This window comes from Papaver somniferum, chromosome 4 (assembly GCF_003573695.1).
Source record: "Papaver somniferum cultivar HN1 chromosome 4, ASM357369v1, whole genome shotgun sequence".
In the NCBI taxonomy this organism is placed as follows: domain Eukaryota; kingdom Viridiplantae; phylum Streptophyta; class Magnoliopsida; order Ranunculales; family Papaveraceae; genus Papaver; species Papaver somniferum.
The window spans coordinates 6503287-6523227 of NC_039361.1; the positions used below are offsets into that span (position 1 = coordinate 6503287).

Below are 19941 nucleotides of genomic sequence, written 5' to 3' on the forward strand. Positions count from 1 at the left end.
AAACGATCGTTAATTTTTGGTCGTCATTATTACTAATAGAATATATATTATCTTCATTACCTTATTTGGAATAAGGAGAATTATCTTCTACATAACTCCTATATTCTCATGAGATATTATGTTGGAGATAATTCTCCTTATTCCAAATAAGATAATGAAGATAATATATATTCTATTAGATTTGTTGGAATCAAGATCCAACATCATGAAAAAGAAATCTAATCTTTTAATTTTACATTATAGTTTTCATAAATTCAAATAAGATCCAAAATCAGTAAAAAAATCCAAAGCGAATCCAAAATAGTCCTAGAGTCATTTAGATGCATTAGATTCAAATACAAAATAATATATTTTTGTAAATAAAATATTACCAATTAAACATAGCTCTTGGTTGGTAGCCTAGCAACAAGTTGGGCTCCAACACCCATTTCCTCAGGGAATTTTTTTTTTTACCCTGTTTGATCTTCTTCACTTGTTCTATGTTAGAATTCAAAAAAGACGAACAAAAGTTTTCTTCCTTCGTATTTCTATATAAAAAACAAGGCAACCAACAACGTGTATTTCCCTCAACACCCTCTTTATAAAAATTAGATGACTAATTAATTACAAAATTTATTGATAAGTGGCAGTTTTGAATTAGTCCTCATGCCTCCATCCAAAATCACCTCCATCAAAGATTTTCTCTCAAATGGTTTACTCAAAGTTTCTTAAAGACAGATATATGATGGAAACATGAATAAGAAAAATCTATTCATTTCACAATAAAATCCATCGTCTAACCCATTTTTCCAAGAACATTTTTCCATATGCTAGTCGGGCATATGACTACTCATCACGTGCTTGGAGAATTATTCACAAAAGAGAAAACTGAGTTCGATTATGGATTTGATCGTAAACTAAATAAAATGATTTAAATAAATTAGTACGTAATATTTAATACCTGTACTTGGTGACTAGAACATGCAAAAACACGGACATTAAAACCTTAAAAAACTCAGTCCCCACACAGTTCCTTTTCCAACCTCCAAATGGAATGAAACTTTTGCCGATAATGTTTGATCCGATGTCCTATAGCATAGACAACACCGAACCAGTTATTGAACCAAATTAGTGTTTATTTTCCCTAAGAAACCATCTGTGAGTCAATTCCCATGACTGTCAGTCAATCTCATAGTACTTACATTCCATCTCCACGGATTAAAAGAGAGGGGATCCTTGGATTTTTCTGGGTTCATATGTATTGCTACTTGAACAATGATGATTATCCAGCCTTTAGGAATTACATATCCTAAATACAACAAAAACATCATAAAATTATTTATCTGCACACCGTCTCTAAAGGGTTACTGTATTGCTGAGAAGAGCGCAAATTTATATATACCATTTACATGCGGAAAATAAGTCATTTATCCAAATATTTTTAAATCACGGTTCAAATGGACGAGTAAAAAATAGTTTGAATGAAATGGCCAAAAAAGAATAGCAAGATGAAACTGGATTCATCTTAGCTTAAATTTAAAAAATAACAAGGATGAAACTGGATACATCCTGTGTAAATTAAAAATAAGAAAAAATATTTGAAAATGGGCACGATGAAACTGGTTACATCCTGCCTATTTTTACATTTTTATCCATTTAAACAGTATCAAAATCTAACTGTCCATTTCACCCAGGAATTTTTGATTTTGGTCTTTTTAACCAATTTTGTGATTTACATGTACATCTTTATTTCCCTTTCTTACTATCCCCTTGTAGACTATTTGTCATCCTAAGTGTTACCTGCAAGCATTATTACAGATAGGGTTAGGTTGTACTCATAAACAAATTGGTGATTCTGTAAGTGTTTCATGCGTACCTGAGACGTAAAAGTCATTGATTTGTATTCTTGCCCTGTAAGTGGAGAATCAACATTTTCTCTGCTACTAACAATTATTTGATGCTCATCCTAATAGACAAAGAAAAGGTAAATCAGAACGTAGACGATTATGGACTTCAGCTTGTATAAGTTTACTAATACACATATTATATAAACAACTTATGGTACAAACCAGTAGTTCCTTCGCAACCAAAGGCCCCTGCTGGTCTGTTGGAGACATCATAGCAACTCTGAAAGTTGTAGAAACTGTTTCAAAGCTAGCAAAAACAGGTGCAATCATTGCTGCCAATTCCTCGCTCATGAATTCTTCCTTTTTAACATCATCGATGAGTTGATCTAGAAAATCCGCTTTGGGTTCTTCGGTTGAGTTTTGTCTCTCGCGTAGGATGTCCTTCATTAGTTGCAACACTTTCTTTTGATTCTGAGTTTCCATACATGTACACATTACGATATATGTGCATTGTTTATGATTGTTGTAGCTAGTTGCTTAACGAATGAAGTTACCCTTACCTTCATACATCGATGGAAAGTAGTACCGGGTACATTAAGAGGAATGCTCATTAGACCTTTTACGAATTCGGACAGCATCTTAACTAAATCATGTCTAGACTTAGTAGAGTCGTAACCTAATTGTTCCTTGAATACCAACTCGATAACCATCTGATGATGAAAGCCATCAAACAATCAACAAAAATCAACCAAAAAAAAACAATTTCAAAATTCAGATACAAATAAGAAGGGCTTTATACATACAATAGCAGTGCACTCTTTTACTTCGACGAAAGATTGAGTGGACCAAGAATTTAAAGCTTGATCGACTATCAATTTAATTTTAGAGAGCAACTTCTCTTTCAAGCTTTCACTGCCAACGTGATTGGGTATTAGGTTTTTAAGATACTTGTGAATGTATGCACTTAGACCCTCTCTTATAAACTGCTCTCTTATAAACTGTTGGGAAATATATATATTTAAAAACATTGTTTTGTAATATTATATCAAACTTAGAGAAATAGTGTGGTGGTATTATTTTGGACTCCACACTATAGATTTGGGTTCAAGTCTCACCCCTTGCATTTGACTAGGTATATTATTTATACAAGCCCCTAACCCGGTGCGTAAAGCTATCTATAATCTTCGGCTAACAATACCATCGATCAATACATATTATCTAAAAATCACGTTTAAATATGCATGGATGTCTGCTTGAAAATATAGGTAGTTCAGACTAATTGTCTCATGTTGCCCGATAGTGTCGTTTAATGACACAACTGCATACGATCTCATAATTAAGGATGAATCTGCCCTCAAAATGTCGCATACAATACCGTAAATCATAATGATGAATCCTCATTCGGTTCTTTTTCTTTCCATGCATTACTCATCATTTTTTTCCTTCACATATAGCTCTGTACAATGTTGAGATATTAAAAAAAGTTGGTTAATAATCGGAACTATATTTAGTAGTGGTGTTTTCTTTCTTACCTTTTCTTGTATAACCATCGTATGAATTTCACAATTCTTTTTTTTCAACATAAGATCTAAAAATAGATCTTATGTGGGAGCAGAACCAATCCCTGTTTTGTACCTATGCTCGGAGTAAAGATCAACAAATTAAGCGATATATAGTTTGAATCATAATCACGATATTTTTTGTGGGAACAGAAATTAACCTTCCATTAATTATTAAAGTTTCTGTTTAACTGATACACCAAGTTCAAATGCCTTCTCATTTTTGTACCTAGTTATCCATTACAATAGGTGAAGCTTGAAAACCTAATTAACAAACAGTATGGTAAAAAGAAAATAACAAAATTAGCAATACTGTAAGGAACATATAGGAGAATCTGAGTTCGATTAACAATTAAACAAAATCAAAGTCTAGTAATGAATGTATACCAACGGAGCAATCAGCAATGTATATATCCACCGTAGACAATGACAACCGAATGCATAAATTAATTTAAGAGATTTGAATTGATCGCAATAAGTCGTATTTCAGCATCTTTCTGTAAAGTTACCATCACCCTATGTAAATGTTGATATCCAATGATAATAGCATATAATTTTTGAAAATAATCTTGCCGAATACGTTTATTGTATCTTCTTAGGAAGAATGTAAAAGAAAAAGCAAAACCAAATACGTTCAAAAAAACGAACAATAAAATAAATCATCACAAAACTGATAAAATAAATGATGGATCGGTACCTAAACTCCTCATTGTATTTCATTGGGATGAAGTTATGCTGATCTTGGATTAGTATGTTTCCTGTTTTCCGAATTAAATCTTTCTTTCTTCAGAAAAAGAAAGAAAAAAAACTGTCTTGAAAATCGTAGGATTCGTCACCACAAACTATCATCCACGAAATGTCATTTTCAATACGGACGTATCTCATTCTATTCTAAACATTCTCTATTCACAACTTTAAGAAAGCAAAAATTGTTTATATATCCCATAATTTAATAGTTGTGACGATTGGATCAATGGATAGTGTTGAGCAACCCCTTTCTGTTTTTCTTACACGGCTCTTGTGTAGTGTAGGGGATGTCTTTTTTGGTATGCCGTTCAGTAAACTTGATGACATGGTGTTGACTTTTTGACATGGCCTGTTTTGTTCCTTCTCGAAACTTAGTGATCTTTGAAGTTGCCTTATGGAACTGTAGTGACTCTTGCAAATAATCGATGACATGGATTCAATGCTTACACATATTCTTGGATGTCTATGTTTTTTTAAACTTGAAAGTATGGAGATACGAAATTTTTTGTTGGAAAGGTTACTAACCTAGTAGTTTTAAATTACAATGCAAACTGATTATTTCAAAAGCGTTTGAACGTTAAATGTTTGAAAGGGTTAAAAAGTCTTGAAACATTAACAGTGGACCATCATAGATGATGGTTTTAGAGAGGTGCGATGATGGGCTCAAACACAAATAAGTTGTTTTCCGTGGTGCAACAATGGTGTTGTTGGCTTGACGCTTGCATAGAATCACACATCGTACAAACGGTCATTTCTAGGAGATGGTTGTGAAAGGACATGCAAGGCTGTATTTTATTCAACCGGTGTGTCTTTTAATGTTAGAAGCCAACGTATGCATGAAGTTCACATGCATGATCATTACTTGGTGCATACACCAAGTAACTTCTATGTTTAGGATAGTCTCTGTATTTGGAATGGTTTATGTAATTAGCTTTTATTCCTTGTAAAAGATTGTAACCAAAAAACTATAAATATAAGATGATTCTTGCTCTTCTCAATATAACGAGAAAGAGAAAATATATCTGTTTTCATGAAATTTGACATGGTATTTTGAGCAGGTACGTTTCTTCAAAAAAAAAAAAAAAATTCTTCTCACACGTTTTTTTTTTCTTTTCTCTTCTCCTTCCTTCTTGATTCTCTTTCCCTCTCACTATGGTTGCATCACCACCACCATCTCCGTCTAATGTACGAGGACCTAAGTTTGATGACTCTAGCTCAAGCTTAGACCCTTATGATGTACCAGCGTCGGACAATCCGTCGACTGTGCTTTACTCCCCTGTGTTAACGGATGATAATTATCCCACATGGTCAAGGGTATTGTTCGGGCTTTAAGAGCTAAGAACAAATACGGCTTTGTTGATGGTACAATAGCCAAACCGTTAGCTTCTGATGACAAACTTCCAGTTTGGATTCGTGCAAACAATTTGGTTTGTATTTGGATTGTCAATTCCTGTGAAGCTGAGATAAAACGAAGCATCAGTTGGATAGAAAACGCTAGGGATATTTGGATTGATCTTGAGGATCGATTTTCTGAAACAAATATGCCTCGAATCTTTGATTTAAAACGTCATATATCAACTCTCAAACAAGAAGATTCTAGTATATCTTCTTATTACACCAAGCTTAAAAGTCTATGGGATGAAGTAGGCGCTCTTACACCGGTTGAACCTTGCACCTGCCGTAATGGAAAGCAAGTGCTTGAACAGCTCAACAGAGACAAAGCAATGGAGTTCTTACAGGGACTTCATGACAGATTTTCGGCCGTAAGAAGCAACATCCTTCTTATGTCTCCTTTTCCGACGCTTGCGAAGATTTACTCCCTTGTTCGTCAGGAAGAACAACAACAATTTATCAACGTTGCTGCTACACCCCAGATTGACAGCGCAGCCTTGTCTACCAGATTTGCACCTCGACCTTCCCCTTGGAGCAACACCAATGGATCGAGCAGCAAGAAGCCGCGACCATCTTGTGATCATTGCCGAAAGATTGGTCACACAAAGGAACGTTATTATCAACTGGTTGGTTACCCGAAGAAGCCAAGAGATGACACAAGCACGGGCTACACGGGAAACTCCAGCACAGGCTACACGGGAAACTTTGTCGCTCCAAGTAGCTACATGGATGCTGCTCCACAGTTGACCCATGATCAATACAATCAACTTTTAGCATTGCTCCAAACTGGTACTACGACCACAATTGCAAATCTTGCAGGTATGTCTTTTTTTTAAAAAAATTCTCTTTGGATTATAGATACAGGAGAATCTAATCATGTTTGTTGTTCCTTGAAGATTTTCTCATCTTACATTAAAACACCTTCACCCATCTCTGTTCAACTTCCCAATGGAAGTTCTCTATCCGCACTTCATGTGGGAACGGTTCACTTTTCTCCCACCTTAAAATTTACTAACGTGCTTCATGTACCTACTTGCAAATTCAATTTATTATCCGTAGGACAATTGGTTCGCTCTAAGCGCTATTCTGTAAAGTTTGAATCTAATGACTGCTACTTTCAGGACCTACAAACGAAGAAGCTGATTGGTCATGGTGATTACTACAATGGTCTATATTATCTTCGTGTTGTTACTGCTTTTTCTGTTTCGCTTCCGCAAAATTTTCATCTTTGGCATTGGAGATTAGGACATCCGTCCTCCCCTAGATTAGATTACTTATCGAAGAAATTTCCCTTTATTAGTTCAGACAAAGGCATCTGTGGGATTTGTCCACAGGCAAAAAAATCTCGTTTAAAGTTTCCTTCTCGCTGTAGTTCTATCTCTAGGATTTTTGAATTAATCCACTGTGATATTTGGGGACCCTTTAGCGAACCAAGCATCACTGGGGATCGTTATTTTTTGTCTATTGTTGACGATTTTTCCCGTTGCACTTGGATATTTTTAATGAAGGTTAAATCTGAAACTTTTAAATACTTACAATATTTCATCTATTATGTTCGTACTCAATATAATCATTCTATTCATACCCTCTCCTATGGATCGGGAGATGTTTTCTTACCTCAAATTCAAAAAATACGTTCTGATAATGGAACTGAATTTCTCTCAAAATCCATGCAAGAGTTGTTCTTCCAACTTGGCATAGTGCACCAACGAAGTTGTGTTGCCACACCCCAACAAAATGGAGTGGTCGAACGCAAGCATCGTCATCTTCTTGAGGTTGCTCGCTCTCTAAGATTTCATTCCCATCTACCTCTGAAATTTTGGGGTGAATGTTTGCTTACTGCCACCTTTTTAATAAATAAACTCCCAACTTCATTACTTGGTTACAAATCACCTCATGAAATTTTATTTGGATGTCCTCCAAACTATACCTCACTTCGTGTTTTTGGTTGTTTATGTTACGCCAAAAACACTAAGATCAAACAAAAATTTGATGCTAGAGAACGCCCTGGAATTTTTATTGGTTATCCCTAAGGTCAAAAAGGATACCGCATATACGATATCGACGCCAAAACAATTTATGTTTCTAGGGACGTTGTCTTTCATGAATCTATTTTTCCATTCTCTACTTTGGTCGATTCAAGTTTCGATCCTAAAGATGACATGATCCAACATGATCCGGTTGTGATAATAAACCAACCCACCATCAAAACATCTCCTGCTGTTTTCGACTCCAAGATTTCACTGTGAAGCAATCTACACGCTCCTGTTGATGCTGCTGCTGATGCTTCTGCCAATGACGCTGTCGACGCTACTGCTGATGTTTTTGTCCACGACGCTCCTGTAGATGCGGCTGTAGACACTGCTGTGGATGCTGATGTAGATGTTACTGCAGACGACGTTACTGTAGACGTTGCTGTGGATGCCACTGCTGACGTTACTACACCTGATGCTGCTCGTTTGCCACCTCCTTCGTCTACGATGCCGGAGCCAACTCCTGTACTACTTGAAAGACACCAACGGGTACGTTGTCCTCCCTCTTACTTAAAAGACTATTCCTGTAATACGGCTTTTACTCCATCATCTACCGAGCCTTTATACCCTTTGTCTCATTATTTGGAATTTGAGCAATTTTCTACTGCTCATAAGCATTTCCTCTCAACTATTATCACTCAAAATGAACCTCGCACCTTTCAAGAAGCCATGCAATCCCCAATATGGAAAAAGTCCATGGTTGCAGAAGTTACTGCCTTGAAAGAGAACGACACATGGTCTGAAGTTCCTCGTCCCCATAATAGATCTGTTATTGGATGTAAATGGGTGTACCGTATCAAATATAAATCTGATGGAACAATTGAGCGTTATAAAGCTCTTCTGGTTGCCAAAGGTTATACTCAACTTGAAGGAGTCGATTACCATGACACTTTTGCACCAGTTGCAAAACTTGTCATTGTTCGTATGTTATTATCCATCGCCTCCATCAAAGGATGGTCTCTTCACCAACTTGACGTCAATAATGCCTTCCTTCAAGGTGATTTAAATGAAGAAATTTTTATGGAATTACCTCCCGGTTTTCAACGACAGGGGGAGAATCTAGTTTGTCGTTTACAAAAATCTATTTATGGCCTTAAACAAGCTTCTCGTCAGTGGTTTGCAAAATTTTCAACCACTCTCATTGCAGAAGGTTTTAAACAATCTGTAGCAGATTATTCTCTATTTTATTATCATAAAAATGCTAACTCTATATATATTTTAGTATATGTAGATGATATTATTATAACAGGAAATGATCCTATACTGATTCAACACTTCAAAAAGGTTCTTGAAAAGAAATTCTCAATCAAAGACTTAGGAAAGTTACAGTACTTCTTAGGAATTGAAGTTTCTCGATCGCCGAAAGGCATTTTCTTATGTCAAAGAAAATATACTCCGGATATTCTCCAAGATGCAGGGCTAACACGATCACGCCCATCATCATTTCCTATGGAGCAAAATATCAAACTAACACCTACAGATGGAAAACTCCTAGATGATCCTTCATCTTATCGTCGTTTGATTGGACGACTTCTTTATTTAACAGTCACTAGGCCTGACATAGTATATGAAGTAAATTATTTTAGTCAATTTATGCAAAAGCCTACAAATACGCACATGGGTGCTGCCAATCGTATACTGCGATATTTAAAAGGTTTCATTGGTAAAGGAATTATCTTGTCATCAAATAGTGATTTAATCTTATCAGGATATACAGATTCAGATTGGGCAGGCTGTCCAACAACTCGTCGATCTACCACAGGATATGTTACCATGATGAGTAATAATCATATATCTTGGAAAAGTAAAAAACAACTTATTGTGGCTCGATCATCTGCAGAAGCTGAATATCGAGCTTTAGCTAATCTTGCAAGTGAAGTTCAATGGATCACTTATCTCATACAAGAATTTAAAATTAAGATTCCTATACCAGTGAAAATACACTGTGATAACCAAGCTGCAATTCATATTGCAAATAATCTAATTTTTCACGAACGAACAAAACACATTGAAATATATTGTCACTTTGTTCGTGAAAGAATTGTGTCAGGATTAATATTACCAACCTATGTCAAATCCAAAGATCAATTAGCAGACATCTTCACAAAGGCATTAGGAGGAGAACATCATCAACGCATTGTCAGCAAGTTGGGCGTATACGATATATCTCATACGGCTCCAACTTGAGGGGGAGTGTTAGAAGCCAACGTATGCATGAAGTTCACATGCATGATCATTGCTTGGTGCATACACCAAGTAACTTCTATGTTTAGGACAGTCTCTGTATTTGGAATGGTTTCTGTAATTAGCTTTTATTTCTTGTAAAAGATTGTAACCAGAACACTATAAATATAAGATGATTCTTGCTCTTCTCAATATAACGAGAAAGAGAAAATATATCTGTTTTCATGAAAGTTGATATTTAAGTTGTTGATGGCGTAGCGATGACTTGTCAAGAAGTGATTACATGGCTTCACCAAAAATCGAAATGATTTTGGAGACGCCATGTGGCTTCTTGGGGTTCTCTTAGAACATCTCCAATGCTAGGGGTGGAGGTCATCCTACGTGGAGCTCTTAATAATACCTTTTTGTGGAAGGTCATTCCTAGATGGCTTAAACAATTAAAATTTAAATTTTCCACCTCAATTTTCATCTCCAATGCCAAGGTCTATTATCCTACAATTTTCAGACGTGTAAAATATCTCAAAATATTGGAAAGTGAAAAATCAACTGGAAACAATTTTTTCTCGAAACATTGGTCGGATAAAAAACTAGAGGCAAATTTCCCTCCAAAATAGCACTGTAACTTAACCCAATGGAAAAAAAATTATATAAATCTCCAAAATCGTCACCGGTTCCTATTCCTCACTTTTGCAAAGCCGGTTGCTTCTACAAAGCCAGTTGAAGGTGTTTGAGATTGATTGAAAGCAAAAACTGTATTGGTTCAGATAAAGATCATCACCACTATCATCTACTACGGTTCCTATTCCTCACTCTTGTGCAGAATACATCTACCAGTGTGTCATTGGTAAACAACTCCACTCAATTGGTAACACATCCATAATAGCCAACTGCTCTCAGACCCTGTTATGGGATGGATAATGGTTCCTGCAAAGGTTAAATTAAGCATTAGGAAATCAAAGATATGGCAGGCTTTACTGATACAGTTCATATATAACCGTAAGCAAGAAAAAAGCTAATTCTTTTACCATATACTGACTATACCACATTTATCATTGTCTAGCCTACCAACTGTGAAATCTTGGACCCAAATTTGATTAATAATTTTGTTTGGTTGCACATTAATACATTATACTTCTTTGATGACACTTAATCAAAAAAAGGAAATTTATCAGTGGAAATGTAAAAACAAAAAGAAGAAACTGGTGAAATCCAAGACGAGATTATTATTTCTCGCTTAACTTAATCTGATCAACAATTAAATTGATCTAAATTACAATCAATTTCGAGGCACTTCTTTGATGTATAAAATGCTAAGTGTTTCAAATTAGATCAAATAAACTATAAGATAGAATGAATATTCATCAATTCTGAGATTTCATGAATGGTTATCATTGTATGACAATCTTTGCAGACGATTGTACATGGAAAAGTGTATAGTAATTGAAAGTTTTAGTTTCCAAAAAAAATAAAAAAATACACAGACAAAAACTTACTCGCAAGTAATTGAAAGATGAAGCTTTGAAATGATGTAGAAGTGACGAATCAGATCGCTTCTGAATTTCTTTTAAGTTAAATGAACATGATGGAGTACATGTTTTAGCTAGCCATTAGATTAAACAAGGAAGTTAACAAATTAATCAAGTATGGAAAAGAATGAATATAGAAAAACATGATCAGGATTTTACCTTACCTAAAAGCTTCAATATCCGTAGTTCTGTAGTGAAGGTGATTGTTAACAGTGAAAAAAAAATTGATAGGAAAGGAAGAAGAAGATACGGGGATTTGAGATTATCACCGAATACTAGTATTTTCTACGAAAAAACAATTTTTTGGAATAAAAAATGATGATGTGTCATTGGACCTGGGATCATATAGAAGGCGAAAATATGACATTCTGGTTTACCCTTTCCTATGAGATGGCAGCCATGTCATCATCTTCAATTAAAAGAGAATAAATATGTCGAGAAAAACCGAGAGCCTGAGACATTTCTCCACCCATTTCCCTTTTCCTCTCTGTCAATTTTACTCCATCGATTTGAGCTTCGAAAACATCGAGATGCAGCTGCAGAGAACTTCATTAACAACATGCACTACGGGAAAAATCATCATTGACGACTACAAATTAGAGTTGTAGTACCTCTATGACAACTCCATTTTATGCATTGTGGAAGGGGGTATTGTAGAAAGTCCAAGCTTTTCTACGTTGCTTGACTAAGAGTTGTAAAGGGTGATGCAATTCATGGTTCGACAATATTTTGCCAAAGTTGTGATTCTCTTACTCGCGTTTTTAGGGGCCACCCGAAAGGATTTAGGGGCCATCAATTTATACCCAGCCAAAGACTCTAGTTAAGGGGTACCCTATATGATATTGAAGTTACATAAATGCCCTTCTGGTAAAACTGTATAAAAACCAAATCAAAAAAATATTCTACTCATTTCAACTCTTCTTCTTCCAGTTTCATATTATCTTCCGATTGTGGAAGAAAAAAAATTTCCCTCGTTCTTGTGTTCAACCGAAACATCGTCGCGAATCGTAAAATCAAAACATCGTCGATTCGTATATAAAACAATGGATAAGGTAAATGAAACCCACAGACCTATAACCAAAAACGTTGCTCGGGGTATCGATCCAAAGATTGGGATTTTAGCAAGAAATAAAGAAATTGTTGCTGCAAATGAAGAAGAACGCGAAGAAGAAGTACCCGTCGATGTAGTCAGTGGTGGCGATTTCGATATTCAAACACTTCATCAACTTCAAATGGCCCCAGTTAGGTAAGAATCTATCATTTTTGGGGTTTATTTCGCTTTAATTCGACGAATCGAGAAAAAAAAATTCAAGGGTTTTCGGTTATTTATCCAGATTCAGGCGATATTCATGCTTATTTCCTTCCGAATGTAGTCGTGTTCTTCATTTCTCAAGAACATCGACAGTATTCGGGAGAAATATTTGATGGTTATCGGCCGAATATTGTTGGCCATATCTTCCTGGATACAAACTGGTAATAATCGGTAGTTTAATGAATTTTTTGGCTCCCGAATATATTTAAGTAGACACACAGTATTCGGTAGTACACTCACTACCGAATATATATATATATATATATATATATTGAAAAAATCTCAAAATTTCTGATATAGGAAAAATCTCATTTTGGGGCCAGTATTTATTTGGAAGACAAAATATAATGTTTTATACCTCTGATTGTGTAGGATAAAATTTTAGAGTTTCTGAACTCCAGTTGATGAATATTCGGTTGTAAACATGTTTAGTTATGTTCCGATTGTTTTTCATTCGGGAAAAATATGTGTCTTCTTACTTCCGAATTTGTTCATTCGGGTTATAGTTGTATACTTTGTCTTCCGATTGTGTAGGATGAAAAATTTAGAGCTTCTGAACTCCAATTGATGCATATTCGGTTGTAAATATGTTTAGTTAGCTTTCGATTGTTTTGTATTCGGGAACAGTATGTGTCTTCTTACGTCTGAATGTGTACATTCGGGTTATATTTCCATACTTTGTCTTCTGATTGTATAGTTTGTAAATATTGTTCCTTTCTTTGTTGATTAGACAAAGTCGAGAAAGGAGGAAGAAAGTGACAACTAGTGCTAGGAGGGAAAGGAGTGCCAAAGATAATTCAAGTGCTCAACAAAGCTTACAATAACAAAGCAGTCAACAAGGAGTGCAACCAAGTGCTGAACAAAGTGTAGAACAACAAGGAAGTCAACAAGGGGTGCAACCAAGTGTTGAACAAGCCGCTCAATAAAGTGCAGAACCAACTGATCCACAAGTTACACCCCACCATGAAATTGAACCAGTTGATCCAGTGCCAAGATTAGAAGAAGAAGGACAACCAAGTAGTACCCAAAAAGCTAAAAAAAGGAAAAGATGGTGTAAATAAGGATATTGCTAAGAAATCACCACATCTTGTCCCTCAGCACTTGAAAAAGAAGGGTATTCCAGCAGGCACAATCCTTGGGCTACCAGGGGATGGAGGAAAATTGCTATTTGGATACAAAGACTCATGGGCCAGAGAAATATACAAAACCGAGGTAATAAAATTACTATTTTTTATTAATGTATTGTCTATGTGTTATATCGCAATATTTGTATTAAGGATTTTTTTATGTACTTTAATAGGATCATCAAGATGCGGTCCGTCTACTCAAACCTACCGCCGCACCAACAAAAATGCTTGCGTGGCCTTTATCCGGTGAATGTGAAAGGTTAAAGTCAATTTTTTCCAACTCGGGGTTAGCTAATGCCGCCGAGAATTCATTGTTGGAACATGAATCGGCGTTCGTGGAGAGAATGTATCCTTAGACCGATACTTTCCATATGCCGTTTGGGGAGATGACGATTACCCCGGATGATGTTGTGCAGATTCTTAACCTTCCCGACCAAGGCACGGCTGTGAAGTTTAACTACACAAAGCAGTTAAGTTGGACACAACTTTATGCCCTAATTAAAAAGTTCTTAGGTTGGGATGAAGAGACAACAACAGCAGAGTTTAGGAGGCATGCAAGTTACATAAAAAGACAGACCAACATTACAGCTTTGATGAATATGTTCTGAGGCACCTTGGAGAAGGAAAAGAATGGAACGTTAACTGATGAGCAAGTGAACCACGCTGCCACCGCATATCTCCTTTGTGTATTGGGATGTGTCATATTCCCCAATACTTCTGGAAACCGGATCGACGCCAACCTTATACAACTTTTGGATCCTCTCCATGAAGTCGGTGACTATTCTTGGGGCACGGCATGCCTAGCATTCTTGATGGAAGAGTTGAGAAAGGCTTCGAGGATAGGAACCTGCCAAGTTGACGGGAACGTGGCTCTATTGCAGGTTTTTTCTTTAACTCTATAACTCACTCTATAGTTATTCGGTAGACAATACATATGATGCATATTCATAACTCCAAACTATGCATATTCGGTAGGATATCTACATTGTTAACTTCCGAATGTAGGTTATTCGGGAACATGTTACTTAGTTTTACTTCCGATTGTTTAGAATCGGAGTTTAGTCTTGGGGAGTTACTGCCGAATATATAGTCCAAAGTATTATAGGTTACTGAACTCCAAATGACGCATATTCGGTAGGAAATGATCCATCTCTTTTTCCGAATGTTGGTTATTCGGTGGCTAGGTACTTATTTTGTTTTCCGATTATATATAATCGGAAATATTCTTTTGATATTAGAACCGAATATACATGCCAGAAAAACTATAGGTTACTAAACTCCAAATGACGCATATTCGTTAGGAAATGATCCATATTTATTTCCGAATGTTGGTTATTCGGTGGATAGGTACTTAGTTTTATTTCCTATTATATATAATCGGAGATAATGTTTGGAAATTACTACCGAATATACACAATCTATTTACTAAAACTTGGTTTCTTATGTATATAGGCATGGATCTATGACCACTTCCCTATTCTGAAGTTGGCCGGAGAGAACCCGGGATGGTGCAAAGGTACTCCTAGAGGAACAAAGTATATATTTGAAGACAACCGTTCTAGGACAAAAGAGCAGCAGTTGATTCGCATGAGGGAGATTTTGGACCAATTGAAGGCCTCGGACGTATGCTTTGATCCATACAAGGAAGATCGAGCCAGTGGGCATATAAATGTTCAGTCGGACTTGTCCCTTTATTTTGGACCATTGTGGCACCCCACATGATATGTGATGTATAACCCCTATAGGGTGATTCGACAACACGGGTATATACAACATCAACCTGTGGAGGAAATATAGGATTACTACAAATTGGAGTTGGAGTTGTGCTCTTCTAGTGGTGACAATCTCACGATTGTTCACACAGGCCCACCTACTGTTCTTGATAACTGGGATAAGAGGAATGACTTCATTATCAACACTGGTAGACGAACCACCGGAGGTGGTGAAAATTCTCCAGGCTATATGAGTTGGTATAACAACGTATCACATCCTTTGGTTATCCGTGAAATCAAATCCAACACTACTGCGGCGGGTTCAAGTTATAATTGTATCATCAAAGACAAACCATATGGTTATGATAGACTGGTGCGTGTTCTTATATTTTTGTTCATTTTATATTGTTCCTATAAATCTTAGGTAATTACCATTTGATGTTATGTCATTACGTATAAAAAACAGGTGAATAGGTTCAAGCGTGTTTCCAAAATGTTAACTGCATGCCTGAAGAGCGGAGATCCCATGCCAGCTAAGAATATCAAAGAAGCTAGAGACCTAGTTGATAATATGGATAACGAAGATTATGCTGCCCAGTTTGGGGAGAAAGTCAAGAAGAGGCATCCGCCCAAGGTGGAAGTATCAAAGACGGGTAAAAGAACTCGAGCTTCATCGAGCGCTGAAGGTGCTCCAACTGAAGCTGCTCAAACCCGTGGCTGTGCGGGATTGGGAGGTAGTCACGGTCGTAAAGTAAAGAAGAGCAGATAAATGACAATGATTTGTGTTGTGTTGACTTCCGATTATTGCAAGTTCAATATTAAAAAGTATCAGTTTTTCCCAAATTCTGATTTTTGGGCCATCGTATATTCGGGATTTTATAAAAAAAAATTATCCTCCAAATATTACAAGTTCAAAAAAAACCATGCCATGGCTCTAGGTGGTTCCAAGGGCCAATATAGAAGGTTAGACAACCCATATTCAGAAGTTTGGGTAACTGAGTTGACTTCCGATTATTGCAAGTTCAAAATTTAAAAGTATCAGTTTTTCCCAAATTCTGATTTTTGGGCCATCGTACATTCGGGACTTTACAAAAAAAAATTATCCTCCGAATATTACAAGTTCAAAACAAACCATGACATGGCTCTAGGTGGTTCCAAGGGCCAATATAGAAGGTTAGACAACCCATATTCGGAAGTTTGGGTAACTGAGTTGACTTCCGATTATTGCAAGTTCAAATTTTGAAAAGTATCAGTTTTTCCCAAATTCTGATTTTTGGGCCAACGTACATTCGGGACTTTACAAAAAAAAATTATCCTCCGAATATTACAAGTTCAAAACAAACCATGACATGGCTCTAGGTGGTTCCAAGGGCCAATATAGAAGCCTAGACAACCCATATTCGAAAGTTTGGGTAACTGAGTTGACTTCCGATTATTGCAAGTTCAAAATTTGAAAAGTATTAGTTTTTCTCAAATTCTGATTTTTGGGCCATCGTACATTCGAGACTTTACAAAAAATAATTATCCTCCTAATAATATAGTCGTGTTTAGAAATACCAACCTAATCGGTAGATAAAAATTTAAGTTCGCTACCGAATGTCCTATTCGGAGGAAATACGTGTATCGTTAGCAAACGATTGTGGTGCATCATTGATACGAAACCTCAACGGCCATATTTTCAAAAATTAGAGTCGTTGGAACTCTAATATATATAAGGAGGGTAACCCCTCTCAGTTATTATTGAGTAAAAAATCAGAATGAAAGATCTTTTCAATGGCAAGTCCATCATCAATCGACAACATACTTCGAAGATGCAAGCGAACAACTACATCAATTGCATCAATGGAAGAAGAAATACAAAAAAGGAACAAACAACCCAAAAAAATTAAACTATCGTTAGTGGCAACGAAGGAGGAGGAAGAGGAAATCAAGACTAAGAAGCGAGGTCAAGAACAATTCCATCAAAGAGAAAGATTAAAACAAGTTGAGGAAGAGACCGAATGGATAAAAAACCCTTGGAAAATTATCACCGTTGTAAATGGACCTCAACGTCTCCAACATCCAAATGAAACTCACATTGTTCTCATGATCCATTAAACCCCATGCAATCGTAAACGTGTTTTTGTCCGAAGTATGGCAAGCAATGTTCAACAACTGCATGTTATACTTGTTTGTCTTATAAGTAGCATCTATCAACAAAATTTGATGAAAGCATTGAGCCAATTGGATCATTTCGGGATGTGCCAAGAAAATACGAACCACTATACCATCCTTTTCTTCCCTTCTCAAGATGTAGCCGTGTAACTCCGCTAACCACTCCGATTGTTGCATGACCGTTCTACCATCCCATTCAGTCCTTTTGATCATAGCTAGGGCCGACTTAATTGTAGACAAAGAAGACAAGTTGTCGGGGTCGTCCGCCTTTATTTTACTTAAGATCGCACTCGCTTTTTGGATCCGCATAGACCTCACCGTCTGCATTTGATGTGGTTTTAACTTGGCAACCATTACATGTCCAATTAAATCCAACGGATCATCATGGTTGTGACAACCGTTATCAACTTTATACATTTTATACTCTTTACCTTTAATACCATCGGGCTTATAGAAGACAATCTTAAATGGGCATCCTATCTTCTTGGTATTGCTTCGGTATTTCCTATTCGTCTTCCGTACGTACTTACTATTCTTTCCCTCGTGACTCTTTCGCGTCCCACCTCGCTCACAAATCATTTCAAATCGAGTGTCACTAACATGATTATTTTGAACTACCATGCACATGTTATCTTTTGCCTTGTTCATAAGCCATTCCTTTACCTCCTTCTTACTTCCAAATGTCTAAACGTGCATAAAACAAAACAAATCTAATAAGCATAACCATTTAACATATAAATTTTGAAAAAAAAAGTAGTAATGAGTATACCAAATCGTTTGTATAGTATAGGAAAGTGTCTGGCCTCAAATAGAAATCATCAACAAACTCTTCAACGGCCTGCATATGAAAGCAACAAATTATTATACAATAATCGGAGGTTATTAAATAAGTCAAACTGCCGAATATACTATATTCGGAATCCTATCGGTTACCCAAAACACCCGATTTATGCAAATGAATGTACAAAGTTTACTGAGTGCAAAAAATGATATAATCGGAAGCTAAAATATATAGTAAAACAGCCGAATATAAATAACCGGGAGATAACTTTAATCGATAAACATCCAATTTTCAAGTTTTCGGAAATTTTATTTCGAGCACACTGTTATATTCGGCAGTCAAATAATGTTAAACTATTACCGATTGTAAAGGATAAGAATACTGAGTTTTGAAATTTTTTGAGGAATTCGTTTTTGGGGCCATTCGGGGGTAAATAACTCTACATAACTACCGATGTGGATTTTTTTGGAAAACCAGTTTGGGGTTTTTTCTCATATTCGGCAGTAAACTACTATCTTGGAACTACCGAATATACATATTTAGTACTCAGTGTGTTATATTCGTAAGTTTATTCGAGAAATTATCTACCGAATCTGGGTAGTTCATGGCATTCAATGCATGCAATAATCGGTTTTTCTTGTTTACAAAAGCACACAAACGCATGCAAATCGAGTATTTGAGTTTCTTAACATATGTGTTTTACATGCATCGTTAGCTTCAATATCAGGCGATTCTCCATTTTCTTCCATGAAAGAGTCGTCTAGGTTTTCCTCTCCACAAAAGTTTGGATCATTCAACATATACCCCAAATCGTCTTCTCTAAACGATCGTGGACCCTCAACATTTTGTTCTTCGCCATGATTCTCACCTTCTTCTTCATATCCATCCATTTTTGTAGTGATAAAATGGGTTTTCCCTTTTTTCCTTCACCTTCTTCTCTATAACTCTAACAACTCAAAAATGAAAAAGAAATGGAAAAAATGAAACAGAAATCATTCTAATACTGCACCGACTATAATCGGAAGTCTGGGTAATATTTTGGCTTCCGATTGCAATCGGAGGATAAAAATGTTATCATATCCTCCGAATATATAAGGGTAATTTTGCCATTACGAATTACGCGAGATAAGGGTTGGCTACATTTTCCCTTTGGGTGACCTTTTTTGTTTTATTATTGGCCCCTAAATCCTTTTGAGTGGCCCCTAAAAACGCGAGGATTCTCTTTCGATTTTTTTTTGAAAGCCTAACACTACTCTTGCTTGTGTTGTAGGACTATTTGACACAACAAAGGATGCGTATCGTAGAAATATGTAACACAACACTTGTATAAGTTGAAGGACTATCTTAGACAACCTAGGATGTGTATTGTAGAAATATGTAGCAAGTCTTATTACTATTATGAATAAGATTCGAACGACACTTGTTAGAGTTGTAGAACTATGTTGGACATCACCTAGTTATGTCATAAAGACATTCTTTCACAACCTCTGGTTTGTGTAGTTGAAATATGGAACACAACTCTTATGAGAAGTTGTGTCATGTGTGCATATAACTATTTTGAAAAAAAAAAATTATAGCTGAAACCGAA

At 36.2% G+C, this 19941-nt stretch overlaps 1 protein-coding gene across 6 annotated transcripts; it reads right to left on the reverse strand.

Moving 5' to 3' along the window:
- Positions 1–1589: 1589 nt before the first annotated feature.
- LOC113273477 (cytochrome P450 87A3-like) lies at positions 1590–4222 on the reverse strand. 6 transcript variants are annotated; one of them, XM_026523182.1, is made up of 10 exons: positions 4083–4222; positions 3773–3882; positions 3547–3649; positions 3359–3461; positions 3202–3282; positions 2630–2738; positions 2387–2536; positions 2049–2297; positions 1856–1945; positions 1590–1779 (listed from the first exon to the last, which is right to left on the reverse strand). In XM_026523182.1, exons 5-10 carry the CDS (start codon positions 3249–3251, stop codon positions 1726–1728), a joined length of 702 nt encoding a protein of 233 aa, XP_026378967.1. In that variant the 5' UTR covers positions 3252–3282; positions 3359–3461; positions 3547–3649; positions 3773–3882; positions 4083–4222; the 3' UTR covers positions 1590–1725. The 6 variants fall into 6 exon arrangements, 5 of the variants coding, with proteins under 5 accessions (XP_026378967.1, XP_026378965.1, XP_026378970.1 ...); XM_026523180.1 differs by having other exon boundaries at positions 2630–3282; XM_026523185.1 differs by lacking the exons at positions 2630–2738; positions 3202–3282.
- Positions 4223–19941: the final 15719 nt, after the last annotated feature.

Bases quoted from the DNA above. Each gene is read 5' to 3' on its own strand.
- LOC113273477 (XM_026523180.1), bottom strand. From the start codon at position 2,854: ATGTTTTTAAATATATATATTTCCCAACAGTTTATAAGAGAGCAGTTT. The intron at 1,946-2,048 runs GTTTGTACCATA...TTTGTCTATTAG, and splicing joins TGGTTGCGAAGGAACTACTG to GATGAGCATCAAATAATTGT. The intron at 1,780-1,855 runs GTACGCATGAAA...TAATGCTTGCAG, and splicing joins CAATGACTTTTACGTCTCAG to GTAACACTTAGGATGACAAA.